Here is a 20,493-nt window from a genome sequence, read left to right on the forward strand (position 1 = left end):
AAATCTATAACTTAAAAAAAATAAGGCCTAAAAATATTCTGAGGAAGGTATATTGTTTGATGGCAGTCATCAGAACTCCCTGAGAGTAGGTAACTTCAAGTCAGCTGACATGTTTGGCGATGGCATTTTCATGAGAAACCCTGTCATTCTTCAGTCTTCCTCCCACAGGCCTTAGTCTTGTTTCCAAATGATGCTTCAGGGAGGATGTAAAGTCTGTGACCTCAAGGATTAGCGTTGTCTACCCAGGCACGATGGTACATATCATGTGGTGAATACCAATATTTTGAAGGTTTTTAAGAAGATAATTTGAATTTTTGCCTTAATCAAGGAGAAAGGTTTTGTCATCTGATTTACATTCAAGACCTAGTTGGCTCACCATTCTGAGAAACTTTCTTTTGGATTAGGAAACCTCATCATGAGACTTGAGATATACTGGTTTGGAAAGTTTCCTTAGTTTTTCCAGGCTCCGAAGTCACTGGCCTTGTAGTTGGGTAAGCTCCACTGGAGGCAGATGAACCTGAGTAAGAAGAATAAGAATAATGATAATATTAGGAATTACAACCATTGCAGCTACTTATTATTTATTGAAGATTTACTAAATACCACGCTCTCTCCTAAGCACTAAATCTACACTAAGTCATTAATCTTTACAATCCTTACAATCATCTCATAAGGAATTTTATCAACATTTATAGATGAGAAAATGGAGGCTCAGAAGTTACAACTTGCTCAAGATTATACAGTAAGTGGTGGAGCTGGGATTTGAACACAGATCTGTCTGATGCCTGAATTTGTGCTCTTCACCACATAGCCTGTATGGAGGAAAAAAGGGCAACAAACCATGCAGTGTGATGAAAATGCAAAGAAGGTGAGGAAAAAAGCATGTACACAAAGATGTGTGCATAGTGGCAAACTGAGACCTACTTAAATATTTGTCTACCAAAGGGCGCTGGCTGAACGACAGCGCATCTTCACAATGGGACTCAAGGCAACCACATGAAAAGATAGGGGCAGACTTGCCAGAACATGATGTAAGACATGCAGGCAATAACAGCACACTAGGGTTCCACGTACTTAAGTGAAGAAAGTGTATGTCCATGAGTGTAGGAAAAAGACTACAAGGATAGATTGTCAAACTGTTAGGTTGAGCCAATACCATAAAAATTTACTGTTTTTGTAGGTCAAGTGTAGAAAATTGGCAATTACATATGGTCAACTCTACAGTTATAGGCATTACTTCCACAGGGTGTGAATTTGTGACAAATTTTACTTTCTAACTGATGCATTCCTTTAATGTTGGAACTTCATTCTTTTATTAAAAAAACCTGTCTTTTGTAATAAGAAAATCTTTCCATAAAAAAGTGAAAGGAAAGAGAAAGCTATGTAAATGTGAACTGGCTTTCCCTTCTATATGTAGGAAAGTTGTGCAAGTAGGAGAAATCAGGCATTCATTGACATTTTGGTTGGCTGTGATAGGTTAGTAGCATACAAGTATACCTGTTTTCAATGCCTCCTTACAATGGTTCTAGGCTTCTCGGCAAAGGATAAGTACCCACCATGTATTCACTGGGGTCACACTTACTGGCCTTGGATAAGGAATCTGGTAATGCAGTCCTATTTCAATCCTGGCTGTGCATTCATCTACATACTGCTTAATAAGGTCTGAATCTATGAGCTAGTAAAAGAGAAACACAGGCATCTTTCTAATACTACACAGAATATAGGTGCATGTTTTCTGAAACTTTTTCAGTTCGTCAGCTAATACATTAAATATTAATAATTTGAAAACTCAAAAGCAATTTAATATAATATTTACTGTGGATTAAATTTTTAAAATAAAGTCTACCTCTTCCCTCTACCTTCTAGTTCCTCTCTCAAAGACAACAATTACCAGTAGTTTTTTGTTTGTCCTTCCAGTGGTATTCTCTGAATATATCAGCATATATTTATACACTTAGGGGTTTGTTTGTTTTTTTTTTTTGTACGCAAACGACAGCTCACTTTGTTCTGAACCTTGCTTTTCACGAATAAACTGAAGCTCCTTCTATGTTTACACATATAAAACTGCCCCCTGCCCCATTCTTTTTAACAGCTGCATCAAATTCCAACATAATTCAACCAATCTTCTATTGGACATTTAGGTTATCTCCAGGCTTTGCCATTATAAATAATTCTGTTAATGGATACCTCAAATTTTTTATTTTTGGCTCATATGCCAAATTATCTAAAAGATAATTTCCTAAAGAAAGAACTGTGGGTCAAAGGTTATATGTTCATGCATTTTTAATTCTCATCAAATGAAATTAATTCTCTAGATTCAAATTGCCCTGTAAGACAGTGACTTTCAACCTTTTCCATCTCATGGCACACATAAACTAATTTCTAAAATTCTGAGGCACACTAAATAATATATTTTTTTCCCATCTGACAAAAAAATAGGTGTAAGTTTCATTCATTCACACCAATGGCTGTTGTTATGTTCGCTGTTGTAATTTTTATTTGACAATCTAAGGGAAAAGAAGTCAGTGTCCAACTGAATAGTCAGGTAGTGTATGTTTTACAAATTCTTGTGGCACACCAGTTGAAAATTGCTGTTTTAAGAGATTGACCACTTTATATTCCTACAAGCAAGCTATAAATTATATTCCCAAAACACTGACAGTCTTCTTCATATCCTCCCCATGTTGCCCAAATTTTAAAGTTACCCAACTGTCTCAGCAAGTGCTGTCTAGACACCCCTGAAATATTGGAGAATGATTCATCTCTCATTTTGAACTGTGAACTGCCTTGCTCATTAGTAAGGGGAAGAAATGGCTTTTGAAATTCCAAAGTAGTCAAATCATGGTAATTCTATTTCAAGTAAAAGAATGACAAGTACATTCTGAAAAACAGAAATAGGGAAAGACGGGAGACCCTCTCATCCTGAGGATGCCACGAGTTTGTAAGTGGCCTCAAAGCTGAGCTGGGACACATCAGTCCCACATGATACACACAAGGAAGTCTGGGCCACATGGCTTGGAAAACTCCAAGGTGTTCTATGGCACCTCTTGAAATAGAGGAGTTCCAGGAATTGCAATGCACAGAACTCAGTTGAGTCCCTTGAGGGAGAGGCTCAGCTTTCCAACCTCTGTGCTTCTCTGAAGCTGCTGTTTTGATGTCCACCTTGGGAACATGTCCATGCTCCTTCCCATTTGCCTCTTAGGATTCAGAGCAATTCAAGAGATACCCCTGGAGTATTATCAAGCTCTTACAGACAGTGAGGTTATGAGAAACCACTTTTGTCTGCTTGCATGAAGGATGGGGGAGAAAGAAGCCCCTGACAAAGCTATAGTTAAAGGAGTTAAGGGCTCTTGGGGCTCCATCTGATCAAACCTCGGTTAGAGTTCTCCAAATTCCATCTCTCAGAGGCTGCCTGCATGATTTTTATCTACATCCCACTTATACCAACATTAAACTTTTTATTTAAATGGGCTTTCCTAAACATAGTATTTCTGAAATGACCTGATACTCTATTTTCTTTCTAATACATAGTGAAACAAGCACACATGCTAAAATTAAAAGCCCATATACCTGCCCCAACACAACAAAATCTCACTCATGTACCATCACTGGCTCATATGTGGCCTCTGGCTCACACCCCATTAGGCCAATTCAAGGAGAGGCAAATGAATGATTCATTATTGCCATAACTGAAAACTCAATGGATCTTGAGCAGTCCTCAGATGTGTGAGCCAGCAGGGGTTTACTGGGCATACAGTACTGTGATATCCCCAGTAGCAGGCCAGACATTGTGAGGCCACGGTCCCTGCCTTTATTACCTGGGCAGAACAACTCTGACACATGAAGCTACAGAAAAGGCATAGTGGTATATAATCACCTAGAATATAGGAATTCAAAACAGGGTTCATCCTGAGTTTGGGTGAGGGCAAACTGAGAAGGCATCCTGAAGGTCACTTGAATCAAAGTATTTGTAAATGCTTGTTAATTTATGACAACCGCAAGGCAAGGCCCATTGGATATTCTGGGAGAGTACGAATCACGGTCTGTGCATTTAAGGAAATGACAACCTGGTTGGGGAGGCCATACCAATATAAGTGAAACAAACAAGAAAGAGAGACTATAACCATCTCCTCAGAAGTAGACATGTCAGTGGTATGCAAACTTTTTTAATCACCAACTCCTTTCAATAAATACTTTTGAACCCACAGATCCCATATAGGTATATATATTGATTTATATAAGTTCATTATAAACATATACAAAATAGACACTGTGAAAGGATGCAATAAAAACAGAAACAGCACTTGCAATATTTGATTTCTGTTCCTCCAAGGACAGTTTTAAGATCTCAGGGCTACATATACTCTAGTGTGGCATGCAGGATGGCACTAGAAGCAGAAAGTGGAGGAGCAGGAGGAGGGTGAGAGGATAGCGAAGCTTCACATGCAGGTTGGCTTTATAAAGCAGGGAGCTTCAGGGGTTCCAAGAAGGGAAGGTACTGAAGATTGGGTTTCTTTTGTAGCACTTATTCCAACTGTAATTTTACCTTTCTTTCCCTAACTCTGACACATGTTTAAGGGACCATGTCTTGGTTTTGCTTATTTTATATCTCCAATGTCTAGTCTGGTGTTAGGTACATGGTGGACACTCAAATACCTAATGAATGAAGTAATGAGAGCCAAGCATTGTGGAGTGCTGAGAGGAGCCACAACAAAAATGGACAAACCCGGAAGGGGAGGGGAGGCAGTCTTGTGGAAAGAGGAGTTCTACCTTAACCATTATGCTTGGGGTGGAAGTGGGGTCCTTCAAGTGAGTGGTGAAAGACCAAGGCTGAGTTTTCTGATATGGGAGCTGGAACCATAAGGTGGCTGCCGGCTCCTTGGGCCTCAGAGCACAGGGCTGACCTTCAGAGGACCCCTACAGCTGGCAGCAAGGTATGTAGAGAAGACATGGCCAAAAAGGAGATAGTGACAGCGGTCAGAGAGGGTAAAATAGAGAGTAGATGTTAGGAAGTTCATGAGGGAAAAGGAACAGCATTGAATCCATGAGATCCATGCAGCAGAGGGAAGAAAGGTCAGGAGCTGGAAGCCTCTTTCTGGGCTCTGTGCCAGGCAGTCTTCCTAAAGAGCTACCAGATAATGTTTAAGGGTTTACTTGGATGAGTCAAATCGAGCCTCTTAGAAATGGTTTTTGGCTCCCTAGTGTCTGTCTGGGTGTGCATTTCCATTAAACTATTTCACAGGAGCACTATTTCACTCAATTCTGTGGTCCCAGAGGGCAAACTCACCATGCTAGCCAAAGAGGCTTGAGTTCAAAGCTAAGTTATGAAGGAAAGCCTGTGTCTTAATTCTGTTCTCCTCCCTCAGAATGGGTTTACACTTGGAGGCTTTGAATAGTTTACGAATGGAAAAAAAAAAAAATAACTGTGTACCTCCTGTGGGAGTGGCCTGCAACAGGCACAGCATGTGAGGGACTGCTCTTCCCTTGAAAACTTTCACTGGTCTGAGTCATCTCACCTGGCTCAGTAGTCTCAGGACACTGGGATGCCGAGCCAGTAACTAGCTGGACTGAGACCTGAGACAAGTGCAGAGAGACACCAGGGCTGGTCTGTTTTCTGGTGGCGGGGCAGGCTAACCAGGCTGCGCCTCTGGCCCCTGCCTGCCCATGCTCTGCCACTGTGACCATTCAGTCCTCCAGATTTTAGGACAGAAATGAACAAATACAAACAACTGCTCTCCTTGCAATCTCCAATTGAGGCTACTTACGTTTTTGTTTTTCTGGAACAGCATCCTGGCTTCATTTAATATGTACTGTTTTTCTTTAATGGTGTCCTCCATCTGCCCTGATGCTGCCTGCCATTTCCTTGTAAGCCTGAAAATTTGGTGGTAGAGGCCAAGAACTTCTTGTCATGTTGCTGTTGTCATACTCAGGCCCACCAAAATAGGGAAAATTTGCATAAAAATCCAACTTTAGAGTAGGCAGCTAAGAGATGTACACTTTTTTAAAACAATCAAGTTCTTCAATTAGACTAAAAATAATTGTTCTTTCTCAAGCAGTCTGTTTGGTAGTATTGCTGGATCATTGTGGGAGGAATACCAACTATCTCTCAGCTGGCCTGGGCGTCACTGCACAGTTGAGGGCTGCTCAACCATACCATTGCCAAGACAGACATTTTTGTAAACCAAAACCAAATGGCAAAACCAAAATACACATTTACTATTCATTAAATTGCTAAATGCTGGAGAATCTGAGGAATGATGGTTTCAGAGTGTGTTCTGGTAAAATTACATCACTGATCTGAATGCCTAGGAGAAGACACATTTTGAATAACTGAATTTAATACAGGGGTTGCAAACTTAAGTTCCTCTAAGGCTGTCCTGGCAGGAAACCTTGCTGGGTGAGGACAGTGGCCAACTGTAGAAGACATGCCTCCTTAAAAAGGGATAGTTGCTACTCAGCCCCAGCCAGCTGCTGCCATGTAGAAATGAGGGCCTAGTGATGCCAGATTTCCTGATAGCTTAATAGGGGGCCACCCTGGTTTTTAAAATATGAAATTTCAAGGGATATTATTTCATGTCTTTTGGAAATGTGAGTGCCATGAAGGCTAAACAAATTTTGTCTGCAGACACAGTTCTACCTCTTAGTTTATCATAACCCTGTTGAAAATATTTCTTAAAATTGTTGGTCTATTTTCTTGTCCGCATAAGAACTGTGCAATCAATGTAACTGAAAATCTTTATGTTGAATGAAATCCTGTGGCTCCTCTGGGTTTTTACTCTGAAACATCAACATTTTATATTCAAAGGAATTGTGTAAGACTCAACCTAAGTGCACTCCCTAAAGTTAACTGCATTTTTAAAATTAAATTCCTGTTACATTTATTTTTATTATAAAATATTTCAGATATACAAAATGATAGAGTAATACAATTAACAGCCATATATTCACAATGAAACTTAAAGAATAAATTATAAAGTTGAAAACCCCATTGTACCTCTTCCAAATCAAATTCCCTTTTTTCTCTACCAGAAGGAAACATTATCCTAAATTTATCTTTCTCACACATATCTTTACATTTAACATTATATAGTGTTGCTTAGCAAGTTTAAAAACTATATATATGTATGTATGTATACATACATATATATACAGGTATTATGTCTTTCCACAATTTGATTTTTTTTTGCCCATATTTATAAGATTCATCAGTATTGTTCCAAGTAGCTCTAGTGCATATATTCTCACTACTGCAATTCAGTGCATTGTATGAAATTATCCTGTGCATAATCATCTGGTGATGGACATTAGGCAAAAACTTCAGCCTATTTCTTCACTATTAAATTTAAATTCAGGAAAGAGAAAAGAAAGTTCCACCAATGGAAGACTCTGATTGGTCAGACTTAGGAGAATGAATCCTATCCTGCCTTTAACAAGTAGGAGGCAGAGAAGATGACTGGAAGACAGATTTGGAGTGAGCGCAGGGCCAGGCACCAGGACACCTCATCACGAGTTCTTGGTTCTCCTCAAACAAGCTCATCAGGATCAGGAAGTAGACTGTTTATACCCTTTGGGAACATGACCTCTATCCAACCCAAATGGGAGGGGTAACACATGCAGATAGTATGCTTTAGAGTAGTAATGAGTTTATGAGAATTTGGGCAACTAAGGAATGTAGATGGGAGCTGGAAGGAGGTGTGTTCACCCAGAAATTCTAAATACCTACAAGGAATTCACCTGACAGAGAATCTCTTTCGAATATGACTATCTGTCCTGATCCTGGTGAGTTTTCTTAAGCAATGAAATATGAACCAAAGCTTAATCATTTGATGAAAAGCCAGAAAGCACTACTTCCCCCAATTCAAAAGTTAATAGGACTAAAGTTATATTTAACACCAATTCTGATGTCCACGATGCTTCAGAGAAAATGCTTAAAAGAATTCATAAAAACCAGGAGAGAACATCATGCTTTGTGGCTATTTGTTAATAAAAACCCAGATGAGATGATGACATTTTTCCTGTTAAGGAAAGAGGTTTTTGCATTTCTGGCTTGCCCTAAAGTTCCATGGTTTCATATGAAAACCTGTGAGTCAGTTCCTGTGAGAGGCAGGGAGTCTATAACTAACTTCTAGTAATGACTGCCCCACTTCCCTGTTATTACCAAAGGAATGGCCCTGACTCTATTATGACCCAGGAAGAAAGGGAAGTTCTGACATATTAAAACAGCAGCAATCCTCTGCTAAGTCTGACATTAATTGGTTTCCTGCTACTCTTAAGAACCTTAGCTTCAATCTGTAACTGATAATATACCAGAATCTGACACAGGAGCCCTGTAATTAACGTACTCAAGAAAACAAGCAGAACTAACAATTGGTACTTAATAGGCCTATTTTCAAAAACACTTTAATAAATATTTAAGTATTTAGAAAACTAATCCTGAAAGGGAGTTAAGTAATGTCTCCCTCTCCAAATTCAGCTGACCCAGAAAATCTAAATCTGTTACTGGACTAAAGGAATCCATTCGCCTGCATGCACCAAAGCCCAATGAAACGGGAACAGAGATTTGCAGCAAAAGTGGAGGTTTTTTAGTCGAGGAAATGCTGCCAACCCCAAAGTCACAGGTAAGCTAGTGCTCAAAGACCTGGCTCCCGGATGGCTTCCAGGGAATGGGTTATACAGGGGGAAATCATTATACATGGTGGCTAAGGGGGATGGAGTAATGGGCTCTATTGATTGGTTGGACTGAGGTAGTAGTTGGTCATTGTGACAGGTCCTGATGTCAGCCAACGCAGTGTTCTGCCTGGTTTTGTGAGGATGTGGTCTGTAGGGTCATTCTGTGTTCATTGGCCTGGGGCTGAAACACAACTGAAATCAAGGTGTTATCATTAGCTTGACCAAAACTGTTTCTGTGGTTAATAGGTTTGAGGCTTTGTTGTTAAGACAGTTTACTACTGAAAAAATCCAATGTCCTAAGGGCTTAATGATTAAGGAAAGGAGTGGATGGACAGAAAGAAGAGAGACTTCTGTTAAAGAAATGGAGTTTCTGCATGGTTACAAATTTTGTAGATTTCCAGAGAGAATGGCCTAAAGTAGTTTTCCCATGCATGGTATACTATCTATAAGCCTGGCCTTCTACTTCCTTCTAATTCTTGTGCAAAAAGGCAAGGAAAAAATGTTTCTTTTTGTTATTAGAATCTTTCAGTTCTTTGAGGAAATCCTGTTCTTCCTTACTTTTTAGGGGTACGTGCCCATCTATTTCCCCTTTCTAAAAGGGTCTCCCCTGACCCCCTTCCATGTACCTAACCAGCCCCTAGTTATCCTTGAGTTCTCAGTGAAAATATGAATGTCTCAAATGATCCTCTCCCCACTGCCCGAGCCTCACTATATGCACCAGATCGGTTCTCTCTGTTGAACCATCCCTTGGCCCCTTGTATTTCTTCTTTGTAGCACTCATCACTCAAGAAATGGTTTGTTAATGTCTATCTTCGCCAGTAGACTCTAACCTTTATGGGGCAGCAATAACATCCATTTTATTTACTGCTGAATTCTCAGCACCTAGCAAGGTACAAAATCAGTAGTCAATAAATGTTCGCTGAATAAATGAAAATATTTCAGGCTACAGAAAGCTTATGGTTGTGGAAACAAAATCAGTCATATATAGCCCTGACTGGGTGGATCATTTGGTTGGAGAATCACCTGTGCACCAAAGGGTTGCAGGTTTGATCCCTGGTTGGGGCACATATAGGAGGCAACCAATTGATGTTTCTCTGTCTCTCTCAAATCAAGTAACTGTATCTTCAGATGAGGATTAAAAAAAAATCAGCTATATATGAAAGAATTTAAAAAGCTCTTTCTATTTGGTTTATATTTGCCTCTATTCCTAGGAATCTTCCTTCTTATGGATTTAATGGCTTGAAACCAACATTTATTCCTCAAATTATCAGTGACCTCTCATTGATACAGAACTGGGGCAGCCCTTTTCATTCTCCACTAGTTTCAGGGGTTGATTTGATGCAATGGGGTCTGCTAGGATTTTCCCATAGGTGACCCCAGAGATAGGAAGTTGCTTAGAGGACCCCTGTTAAACTGCAGTCTTAAGTGCCTGAGAAGTCTTACAGAACTTTTACAGTAAAAATTTTTATACCTCTCATTCTGAGACTGACATTTCTTTAAACTCTGCTTCCTTTCACCTCCTTAACCCCAAAATCCCAGAATGAGGGAAGATGAGAGAGAGACATAAAGCATGAATGGAAGAAATTGTAACAGGAAAGAAGCCTCTTTTCTTAAAATCGTATCCCATATATAAATAGTCCTAAGCTAAAATTTGTTACCAAGCACCTGCCCTGTGCAACCTGTGCCAGTAAAAACAGGATGACAAGGCTTGCTGCTAGTGCACCTTGGCCTCTGGCCACAGTTGGGAAAAGTTTCCTCTATAGCGGGTGTCCCAAAAATTGGTTGGTGAGGTGATTATTGATGTACAATACAAATATTTATCTTACTGTGATTCTTTTAGTAGCCCAACAAAACCATGATTTAAAGTAACTGATTTTGTAGTGATACAGCTTCCTTTAAATAAATGTATTACAACATATTTTAGGTTAGTTTAATATATAGGTAAATTAATAGTAAAAACTGTGATCGCGGAGTCTGAAAAAGAGAAATTTGGGAGCTGCTGCTTTAAGGGACCTGCTGTGTCCTGTCTTGTGTTTGTCTTGGGCTGAGCCACCCACTTAGAATGACTATTGTCAGCTAACCACCCCACCCATCTAGTATAAACCTATTCACAGTACTAAAGTTTTTCTGGAGCACCCTTTCACAGCCAGCTGCTGCTCTTTTGCAATTTCAATGGGTCCTTTTTTTCCTTCTGAATTTCTGGAGAGCAGGGACTGTTTTGCTGACTGGAACAACAACAATAATAATAATAACTACATTTGCTTTGCACTTACTCTGTGCCAAGGCTTTGCTAGGTACTTTATATATGTAACTCTCATAATCATCACAAAAATTCTGTAAGGTAAGATATTATACCACCAATCCATTTTTACAAAGAAGGACCCCAATGCAAAGAGATCAAGTAACTAGTCCAAGGTCACACAGCTAAAAAGCAGTGGGGCCAGAATTCAAAACCTGACAGTCTGGAGTCAGCCTGAATTTTTTATAACTCAATCTCCGTAGCTATTCTGAATGTCTGTTGAGCAGGGGTGTCCAACGCGTGGACCATGGGCTGCATCTGGCCCAGAATGACTATGAATACAGCCCAACACAAAATCGTAAATTTACTTAAAACCCTTTCTTTGCTTACCAGTTTTTGTTAGTGCTTGTGTATTTAATATGTGGCCCAAGACAACTCTTCTTCCAGCGTGGCCCAGAGACGCCAAAATGCTGGACACCCAAAAGTTTAAACAGTTGCAACAAAGTGAACTAAACAAATCTATTCCCTTCCCACAAAGAGCAAAAGACAATTTTTTGCACCTTGATAAAAACTGCAATTACGTTTTTATAAGATTTCTCATACACCATCTGCCCTTTCCCCTTCTCTGGAGCTGCCTGCCCTCCCTCAATTACATTTCACACCAGTACCTTCAAAGGAGGTGGATATTTGGCTGGACTGTTCTGCTCTTCCATTCCCTGCAGCAATTAAAGGGAGCTGACATCACAGAAGAGATACCAGGGCTCGTTAAGTGTTACCAGCCTGCAGACCTCACAATATTGTAGATGGAAAAGGGATTCTACAGAAAATAACCTCATAGGTGATCTTATCATAAATTCCTAACTGGGCAAGTTATGGCTTGTAGTCATGCCCCAGGTAAATAACTTATTTAGTAGAACACTAGCGCCTTTGAAATACTTTTCAGATCCCTCAAGGGAAACCACCCTCAAAAGAGAGCACATATTTTAACTATCCTATAATCTGATCTCCACCTTACTTTCTTCCACCTCCATGTGATCTTATGTTCCCTCCGTAATTCCAAATGCAAAGAAGGAAACACAAACTGTTATTCTCCTGAGTATTTAGCTTCCCAACAAGAATTGTCACTTTTTCTCAAACTGAGAAAAATTCTCTAAGCTTTGGACATTTATGTTGGCCCTTGCCTCCCAGGCACCCACCCACCCATACATTCAACACTTATTCAGTGCCCATCACATGCCAGGCATGTGCGGTCCTAGGGATAGTGATAAACAAGCAGACATGGTCTGTGCCCTCCTATGCTTATATCCTAGTGGCAGATGATATACAAGAAAAAATTTCTGATAGTGAAATGTGCTCTCCAGGGATGAAATAGTAATATATGAGCGAGCAGAGGTGGGGATTATTTTGAATAGTGACATCTGAGCCACCCCTGAATGCTATCAAAGAGCCTATTAACGGGAAGAGTTAAGAGGAAGGTGGATTAAGAAGAGGAAAGGGCAGGAACAAAGGCTGAAGTGGGAACCAACCTCCATGTTGATGTAGTGAGAGTTTATGGATGAGGTTAGGCCACAGATGGCCAGAACTGCGCACAAGTTGGGAGGGTAGGGCCCTGAAAAGGAGTTTGATTTATAGCCTAAGAGCAAAAGGAAGACACGTTGATTTTGAGCAAGTCGGAGCATCATGGTCTGATTTATATATTTTAAAGTGTGCTGAATTTCAAACTATATCATAAGTACTTAATCTTGCAGATGGTGAAGTCTTGCTGTCAATGTAAGAAATGTACAAACCTGTGAGAATTTGAATTTGAGCCAAACTGATGACAATCACTGGGAAGCAAATCCCCATGGACTGAAAATTGGCAGTTTTGCACCTTATTTTACACATCTGAATCAAAGGAAAAGACATAAGGAGGTTACATGAAATCCTCTGCTGGTAGATTAGGGAGGTGGGAAAAGCAAAGCAGGGAAATCTCTGAGATTGGATAAAAACTAAAACAGATACACACTTCCTTTACATTGATGAGTAAAGCATAGTTAACATTTACAGCACACAGAGATGGCAGGGGGGGAACAAGATAACAATGAGGGGGTTCTGTGGTCTCTGCTCTGGTGGGAGATTGTGCCCTGAACGGTGTGGAAAAGATTACTCTTACATTCCAAAGGCACGTTGCCATAGATGCAAAAAGACAATAGAAGACACTGGCCTAGCACATAACTATCTGCCAAAGCTTGCTTTTAGTGAGATGTTTTAATTTCAGACCATCACGTTGTTACTTTAGGTCTCTTGAGTTTGTAAGGCCACCGAACAGGCCTCCCCTTGAGCTTATCAGGTTTAGTATGTGAACCCTTTTTCATCCACATTGCCTAATGCCACTTAGCTGACAGGTGAGCTGGGATCAGGAGCCAAAAAAGCTGGATGATTGCTTCCCTGACCACAAGTAAACTTTTCCGTTTTTAATTTGGAGTCATTCATGGGAACTTGTAATGGGCAGGGATGAGTCTCCTAAAAAGTACAGAGCCCTGGCTGGATGGCTCGGTTCGCTGGAGTGTTGTACTGTGCCCCAAAAGGTTACAGGTTCGATTCCCAGTCAGGGTGCATACCTAGGTTGAGTTCAATGACCCCCTCATATGGGAGGTAACCAGTATGTTTCCCTCCCTTCCTTTCTAAAATCAATAAATCCTCAAGTGAGGACTAAATAAATAGATAGGAAAGAGTACCAACCACTTACCCTCCCACCCACTATTGAGTGTTGGTACTACAGTGAAAGGGTCTGGGGAGGCTGTGAGAACTCTCTTTCTCCAGCACATGTAGGCACTGGACATATCTAGATCCAGTTTTACAGGAGGCCTAGGGGAGATTTGCTAATACTAGGGGCTTTATCCACTTCACCTTCCCCTCACCTTTAGAAAGATTATTGCAGAATGAATACTGGGAATTTAAGAGCAGAGATGAAAATTCACTTTCTCATGATGAAATTTATAGAAGCATGACTCTGTTCTCAGGAATGCCAAAATTTCAAATGTTGAACTCACAAGGCTTTGCCTTCTATTGAAGAAAAACTGTTACAGTACAAACAAGGAACAGAAAAGGCAAGTTCCAGAATCCCTCACTTTCAAGCCCCAGATGGAAGGAGTTCTTTCCCATTCTTTCAAGATCTGCCCTGGTAGGCTTTTTTCTCATGACTAATGAATGTAATATAGTCAAATTTCTCTCCCAAGTACTTTATGGTTTGGAGAAACAGGTGGAAGGTGGAGATTGTGAAATGTGCCTAATGTGTTCAGTCTTACATGTTCATTGTGTACTAGTAGTGGCTGGTCCTAGGTCCTGCAGCCCTATCTCCTTTGATCTGGGACTCTTTTTGACAAGGGAAGGTCCCAACTCACACAACTTCTTTGCCTAGCTGCTGATTCTCACCCTTTGGCTCCCATCACTTTTAATGATGCCTTCTTCATGCTGAGACTGGGTCAGCATTCTGGCTGTGCATACCTCTGGCACCTCTAGCACACTGCCATCATAATGTTCATTCTACTCAATTGTAATTTTCTGTCTGACTTACCTTTCTTCCTTAACTGTGTCTGTTTTGGAGGGAGAGGGATGAGAATTGGGATTATGTGTCATTCACTACACTCGTAGGTCTGGCACATAGTGGGGCTTGAAATATAGGGTGGGACAAAAGTAGGTTTACAATTGTGAATATGTAAAAGTTTATTCTTGTATCATTATTTATTATTTTATTATTTTCCATACAAACTGTAAACCTACTTTTGCCCCACCCTGTTTGTTAGAATAAAATACACATGGAGAATAATACCCACTAATGTCCATTCTCATCTTGAGATATATGCGGTGATATTTGAACCAAGTTTTCCAACTGAAGATCCCAGAGCATTTAAAAATACTAATTAACCCTCACAATGATGTATTTCAGAGTGGTGCTGTGCATGTCAGGACAAAGAACTGAAGACTCAGTGGTATTTGGGGAGGAGGCCTTATCTGTTCCATCCAGGGCAGCAGAAGATATTTAATACACAGCTATAAAGGAAACCTCAGTCTTCAGTTCACATAAGACCAGTTAGGGTTTATCCACTGGACTAAAGTGATTTACGATGTTTCTGTTAAGCTTAGAATCAAGCACATAGGAAAATGGGTTGTGATTTTTTTTTTTTAAACCAATCCATCTGGGGAATAAGGTTCATTGCACCCAAATGATCAGAGGTCAAAGCTAACCCAGAAAATTTTAAGTTTGTTTTTGGAGAATCTCTAGGTAACTGAAATGCTCATATAATACCAAAGCAAACAGATTTTGGGGCCCTGATACAAGAGTAGAGAATGACACTTAGTTTTGGAGTTTTTCCACATATGTAAGGAAGAGGAGATCTAATGCGAAAAAGGAACTAATAGGCTCTGCAGTAGTCAAACCTGGGCTTGAACCTTGTCTTTATCACATTGGGCAAGTTTTCCTGAGCCTCACTTTCTTAAAATGTGCAATGGGGCAACACCAGAACTTCTTCAAAGAGTTCTTGTAAGGATCATCCATGAGATAATCCATGCAAATTACTAAGCCTAGGGGAGATAACAAAGGCAAATGTTACCTGAATAGAAGGGAATGAAGGCCTCTTTTATCTATGCTATGCTTTGTCTGGTGGGGGGGGGCAGAGGGGTGGAGAATGGATGGCCTGTTGGCAAATTTATTGCTTTGTGTTAGTAATGGATTTTCCTAAAGCTGTTTCCCTTTGATCATTAATAATCTTTGTACATTAAAGGGCTATTGTTCTTTGGTATGTGTAAATAACAATGTTGAAGGCAGTGCTTATCTTTAGACCACAGAGCATCCTTCTTACTGAAAATGTAATGCAAGTGCCAACACTACAGGCACAATCAGGATCACTTCTTATTTTTCTTCCTTCATCTCTTACTCCTCACATGCCCTTTTCTGCATTTTTTACTGGATCCACTACTCTCCGTACTTTCTGACGTACACTCACATCCTATATAGGATCATCTTTATTCAAATACGGTACCCTTCAAGCTAAATTGTGCTCCACACTTTTCTGTCTTCCCTCCCCTACATCAAAAAACATACTCACCCCATGGACTTGTTTCCTGTCCTGGGTTCAGCTTTTGGTTACTAGAATCCAAAAAGGGAAGTGTCTGCCCTGGCTGATATGGCTCAGTGGATTGAGCGCTGGCCTGTGAATGAAAATCTTGCCGGAGTCTATTAGGGTTTTCTATGTAAACTATCATGTCGTCCTCACACAGTGACAGTTTTACTTCTTCCTTTCTGATTTGTATGCCTTTTATTTTTTTCTTGTCTGATCACTGTGGCTAGAACTTCTAATACTATATTGAATAGAAGTGGTGAAAGCAGACACCCTTATCTTATGCCTGATTATAGGGGGAAAGCTTTTTTTAGTTTTTGCCTTTTGGGTATGATGTTGGCTGTAGGTTTCTTGTATATTGCCTTTACTATAGACTCCACCAAAGAACTACTGGACCTAATAAGTGAATTTGGCAAAACTGCAGGATATAAAGTCAATATTCAGAAATTGAAGGCATTTTTGTACTCCAACAATGAAATGTCAGAAAAAGAAATTAGGGGAAAAATCCCATTTACTATAGCAAGAAGAAAATTCAAGTATCTAGAAATAAACAAGGAGGAAAAAGACCTATACTTAAAAAACTACAGAACACTGAAGAAAGAAACTAAGGATGACACAAAGAAATGGAAGCATACACCGTGTTCACGGATTGGAAGAATTAACATCATCAAAACGTCCTTACAACCCAAAGCAATTTATAGATTTAGCTCAACCACTATTAAAATGCCAATGACATATTTCAAAGATATGGAACAAACATATCTGACAAAGGGGGCAGGAACATAAAATGGAGAAAAAATAGCTTTTTCAATAAATGGTGTTAGGAGATACAGACAAGTACATGGAAAAAATGAAACTAGACCACCAACTTATACCATACACAAAAACAAACTCAACATGGATAAAAGACTTAAATATAAACCGTGACACCATAAAAGTCCTAGAGGAGAACATAGGCAGGAAACTCTCAGGTATCCCACAGAGCAGTATTTTTACTGGTATGTCCTCTAGAGCCAGGGATATAATGTAAAGAATAAACAAATGGGACTACATCAAATTAAAAAGCTTCTGCATGTCTAAAGAAAACATCAGCAAAATGAAAAGGGAAACAACCATATGGGAAAATATATTTGTCAATAATACTTTGGACAACGGTTTGATCTCCCAAATAGATAAAGAACTCACAGGACTCCACTCAAGGAAGACAAACAATCCAATTAAAAAATGGGCGAAGGACCTGAATAGACACTTCTCCGAGGAGGACACAGTGAGGGTCCAGAGACAAATGAAAGGATGCTCAGCATCACTAGCCATCAAAGAGATGCAAATAAAAGCACAATGAGATACCACTTCACACTGGTCAGAATGGTGATCATAAACAAATCAACAAACAAGTGCTGGCGAGGTTGTGGAAAAAAGGGAACCCTACTACACTGTTGCTGGGAATGCACTCGTGCAGCCATTGTGGAAAACAGTATGGAAATTCCTCAAAAAACTAAAAATGGAACTATCTTTTGACCCGGCAATTCCACTGCTGGGACTATACCCTAAGAATCCTGCAACACCAATTCAAAAGAACCTACGCACCCCGAGGTTCACAGCAGCACAATGTACACTAGCTGAATACTGGAAACAGCCTAAATGCCCATCAGTAAATGAGTGGATCAAAAAACTGTGGTACATTTACACAATGGAACACTACACAGCATAAAGAAAGAAGGAAATCCTACCCTTTAAGACAGCATGGATGGAACTGGAGAGTATTATGCTAAGTGAAATAAGCCAGGTGGTGAAAGACAAATACCATATGATCTCACTAATCAACAAAACAAACGAGAGCAAAACAGAACCAGAGACATGGACATAAAGAACAAACTGACAGGGACCAGGGGTGAGGGGGGAAGGGGGAAGGGAATGATGGGGGAATGAAGCAGAAGCAGAATACGTACAAAGGACCCATGGACAAGGACAATGGGAAGGGGATTGTCTCTGGGAGTGTGAGTTGGACAGGGCGGTGGGGGGCGAATGAGGGGGGGGAGGAAATGGGGACAACTGTAACTAAACAACAATTAAAAAACAAAAGTAAAGAAAAAAGGAAAGGTCTCTGGTTCCATTCCCGGTCAGGGCACATGCCTGGATTGTAGGCCAGGTCCCAGTTGGGGGTGAGAAGAAACCAACTGCATACCAATGTTTCTCCCCCTCTCTTGCTCTCTCCCTTCTCCTTTTTCTCTCTCTAAAATAACATCTTTTTTTAAAAAGGGGGATGTATAACACTACACTCTTGCAAATCTCAGGATACTGTGGCATACTTAATCATACCACAGCTATTTTCTGAACAGTGTATTTTTACACAGAAAGTGACAATATGGTATGTCAAATAGGGGGCAGGGATTAGGGGACAAAATGTATTTTTATTTTACCCACAGGAAAAGGAATTAATTAGGTTAGGCCCTGTAATATGGGAAATCTTCAGAACACAGGGAAAAATAAAAAATACTGCCATCTGAAAGACTTGAAACTCTTCCAAACAAGATCTTATGGGTTAAGTATACTCATTCTAAATTTTTTTTTTAAAGATTTTATTTATTTTTAGGAGGGAAAGGGAGGAGAAAGAGGGAGGGAAACATCAATGTGTGGTTGCCTCTTGTACACCCCTCCACTAGGGACCTGGCCTGCAACCCAGGCATGTACCCTAGACTGGGAATCAAACCAGTGACCCTTTGATTTGCAGGCTGGCACCCAATCCACTAAGCCACACCAGCCAGGGAAGTACACTCATTCTAAATATACCAACACTGGGGAACACACAAGATTGTATTGGTAAGGGGATCCAAACAGGTTATTGTAAGCATGAAATTTTAGCTGTTCTTCCCATCAGGGATAACAAATCTAAATGAAAACCAACTTTCTAACCTCAAGTCAAAAGAAATGGAATTATTAGGCTCCTTCTCTGCATATTTTGAGACAAAGACAAGGTAAGGGGTCAGAGGAGTTGGGAACCAGTAACCGCAAATAGGAGGAGGTGTTATAGGTGTGTGTGCTAGAAATAAATGGAAACCAGGTTAGGTCCATGCTAAAGATCAATCCTAGTCATTCATTCATAATTACCCAGGATTTCAACCCTTCATAGAAATTAGGCAAGTTGGAGAACACAAAACACTTAAATTTACATTGACATTTAGATCCCTCCTTTAGGATTATTTCTTAAGGAGCTTTGGTTGTAAACATTAGATACGGCTGGAGCTTTCTAGCACCTGAGAATTGATCCAACCATCTGATAAATAACTTCACTGTGCCCAGGGGTTCCTGCCTTCATGGCAGTTCCCAGGTACCCTCCAACTATCAAATAACTATCAAAGAAGCAACTTTTCTTATTTACAGAGGTACCAAGCTCCTTACTACACAAAATTCCTTGAGAGTAGGAACAATGATTAGCACCCAGAGTACCTTCTAGCTTCATTTTCAATGATGGAAGTATTCTGTATGCGAGCTGTTCAAGAGGGAGACCGCTGGCCACATGCAGCTTTTGGGCACTTGAAATATGGTTAGTGTACCTGAGGAACTGAATTTTAAATTTAATTTTACTTAAATTTAAGTAGTTGCATGTGGCTAGTAGCTGCATGTGGCTAGTTGCTACATATGGAGAGCACAGCTCTAGACTGAGAATTGCAAATCGAGTGCCCACAAGGGTCAGGTAAAGTGCAGGGGAAAGACCTTTGGCAAACTAGAGCAGAGCCACAAAGAGGGAAGCAGTCTTTGGCTCCAGGTGACTGTTGCCATGTAGGAACCTCAAGTTGCTGCTGCCAGACTGTCTCATTTTTCAAGTGAAGCCAAAAATCTGGATTTTGATACCAAATTTTATTTATTTAAATTTTTATGAGTTTATTTGAGCCAAACTGACAACATGCCAGGAAACAAGATATGAAAAGCCTCTAACGTCCAATTTTTAAATGTTGGCAAGTAAATTAGAAAATAATTTAAATCACCCTGGCTGGGTGACTCAGTTGGTTGGAATGTCATCCCGTACACCAAAAGGCTGTGGGTTCAAATCCCTGGTCAGGGCTTGTATCTTGGTTACGGTTTGATACCTGGTTGGGAGGTAACAGATCTTTGTTTCTTTCTTATATAAGATGTTTTTCTCTTGCTCCCTCCCCCTCCCTTCCTTTCTCTCTAAAAATCAATAAACACATCCTTGATGAGGATTAAAAAAAAATTCAAATCACTTTGTGAGCTGAACAAAATGTTTACAGGCAACATCTTTCTTTCCAGTTTGCAACCTCCATCCAGGCCAGTCCCTTCTACCCAAAAAGAGCCTTATCCAAGGCCACTCTGCTGGTCAATAGCAGATTCAAGACTGAAACCCAGGTCTTCTGATTCTTCTGATACTCTTTCTCAACTTTATGACATTGATCATATCTATATTGTGTGGCAGTGGTGGCAGCAACAGGGACAACATCCCCTTTGTCAGAAGTCTATGGCTACTAT

The 20,493-nt window shown here is 40.2% G+C and overlaps 1 protein-coding gene across 1 annotated transcript; it reads right to left on the reverse strand.

Moving 5' to 3' along the window:
- Nucleotides 1-400: 400 nt before the first annotated feature.
- LYRM1 (LYR motif containing 1) lies at nucleotides 401-5,924 on the reverse strand. The gene is given in 3 exon segments (XM_054580965.1): nucleotides 401-517; nucleotides 1,583-1,675; nucleotides 5,766-5,924. Coding segments are annotated over 3 exon segments (369 nt in total).
- Between the last annotated feature and the right edge of the window lie 14,569 nt (nucleotides 5,925-20,493).

Source organism: Pteronotus mesoamericanus, unplaced genomic scaffold (assembly GCF_021234165.1).
Source record: "Pteronotus mesoamericanus isolate MK-2021 breed Mesoamerican mustached bat unplaced genomic scaffold, CSHL_Meso_final contig_64, whole genome shotgun sequence".
Lineage (NCBI taxonomy): Eukaryota > Metazoa > Chordata > Mammalia > Chiroptera > Mormoopidae > Pteronotus > Pteronotus mesoamericanus.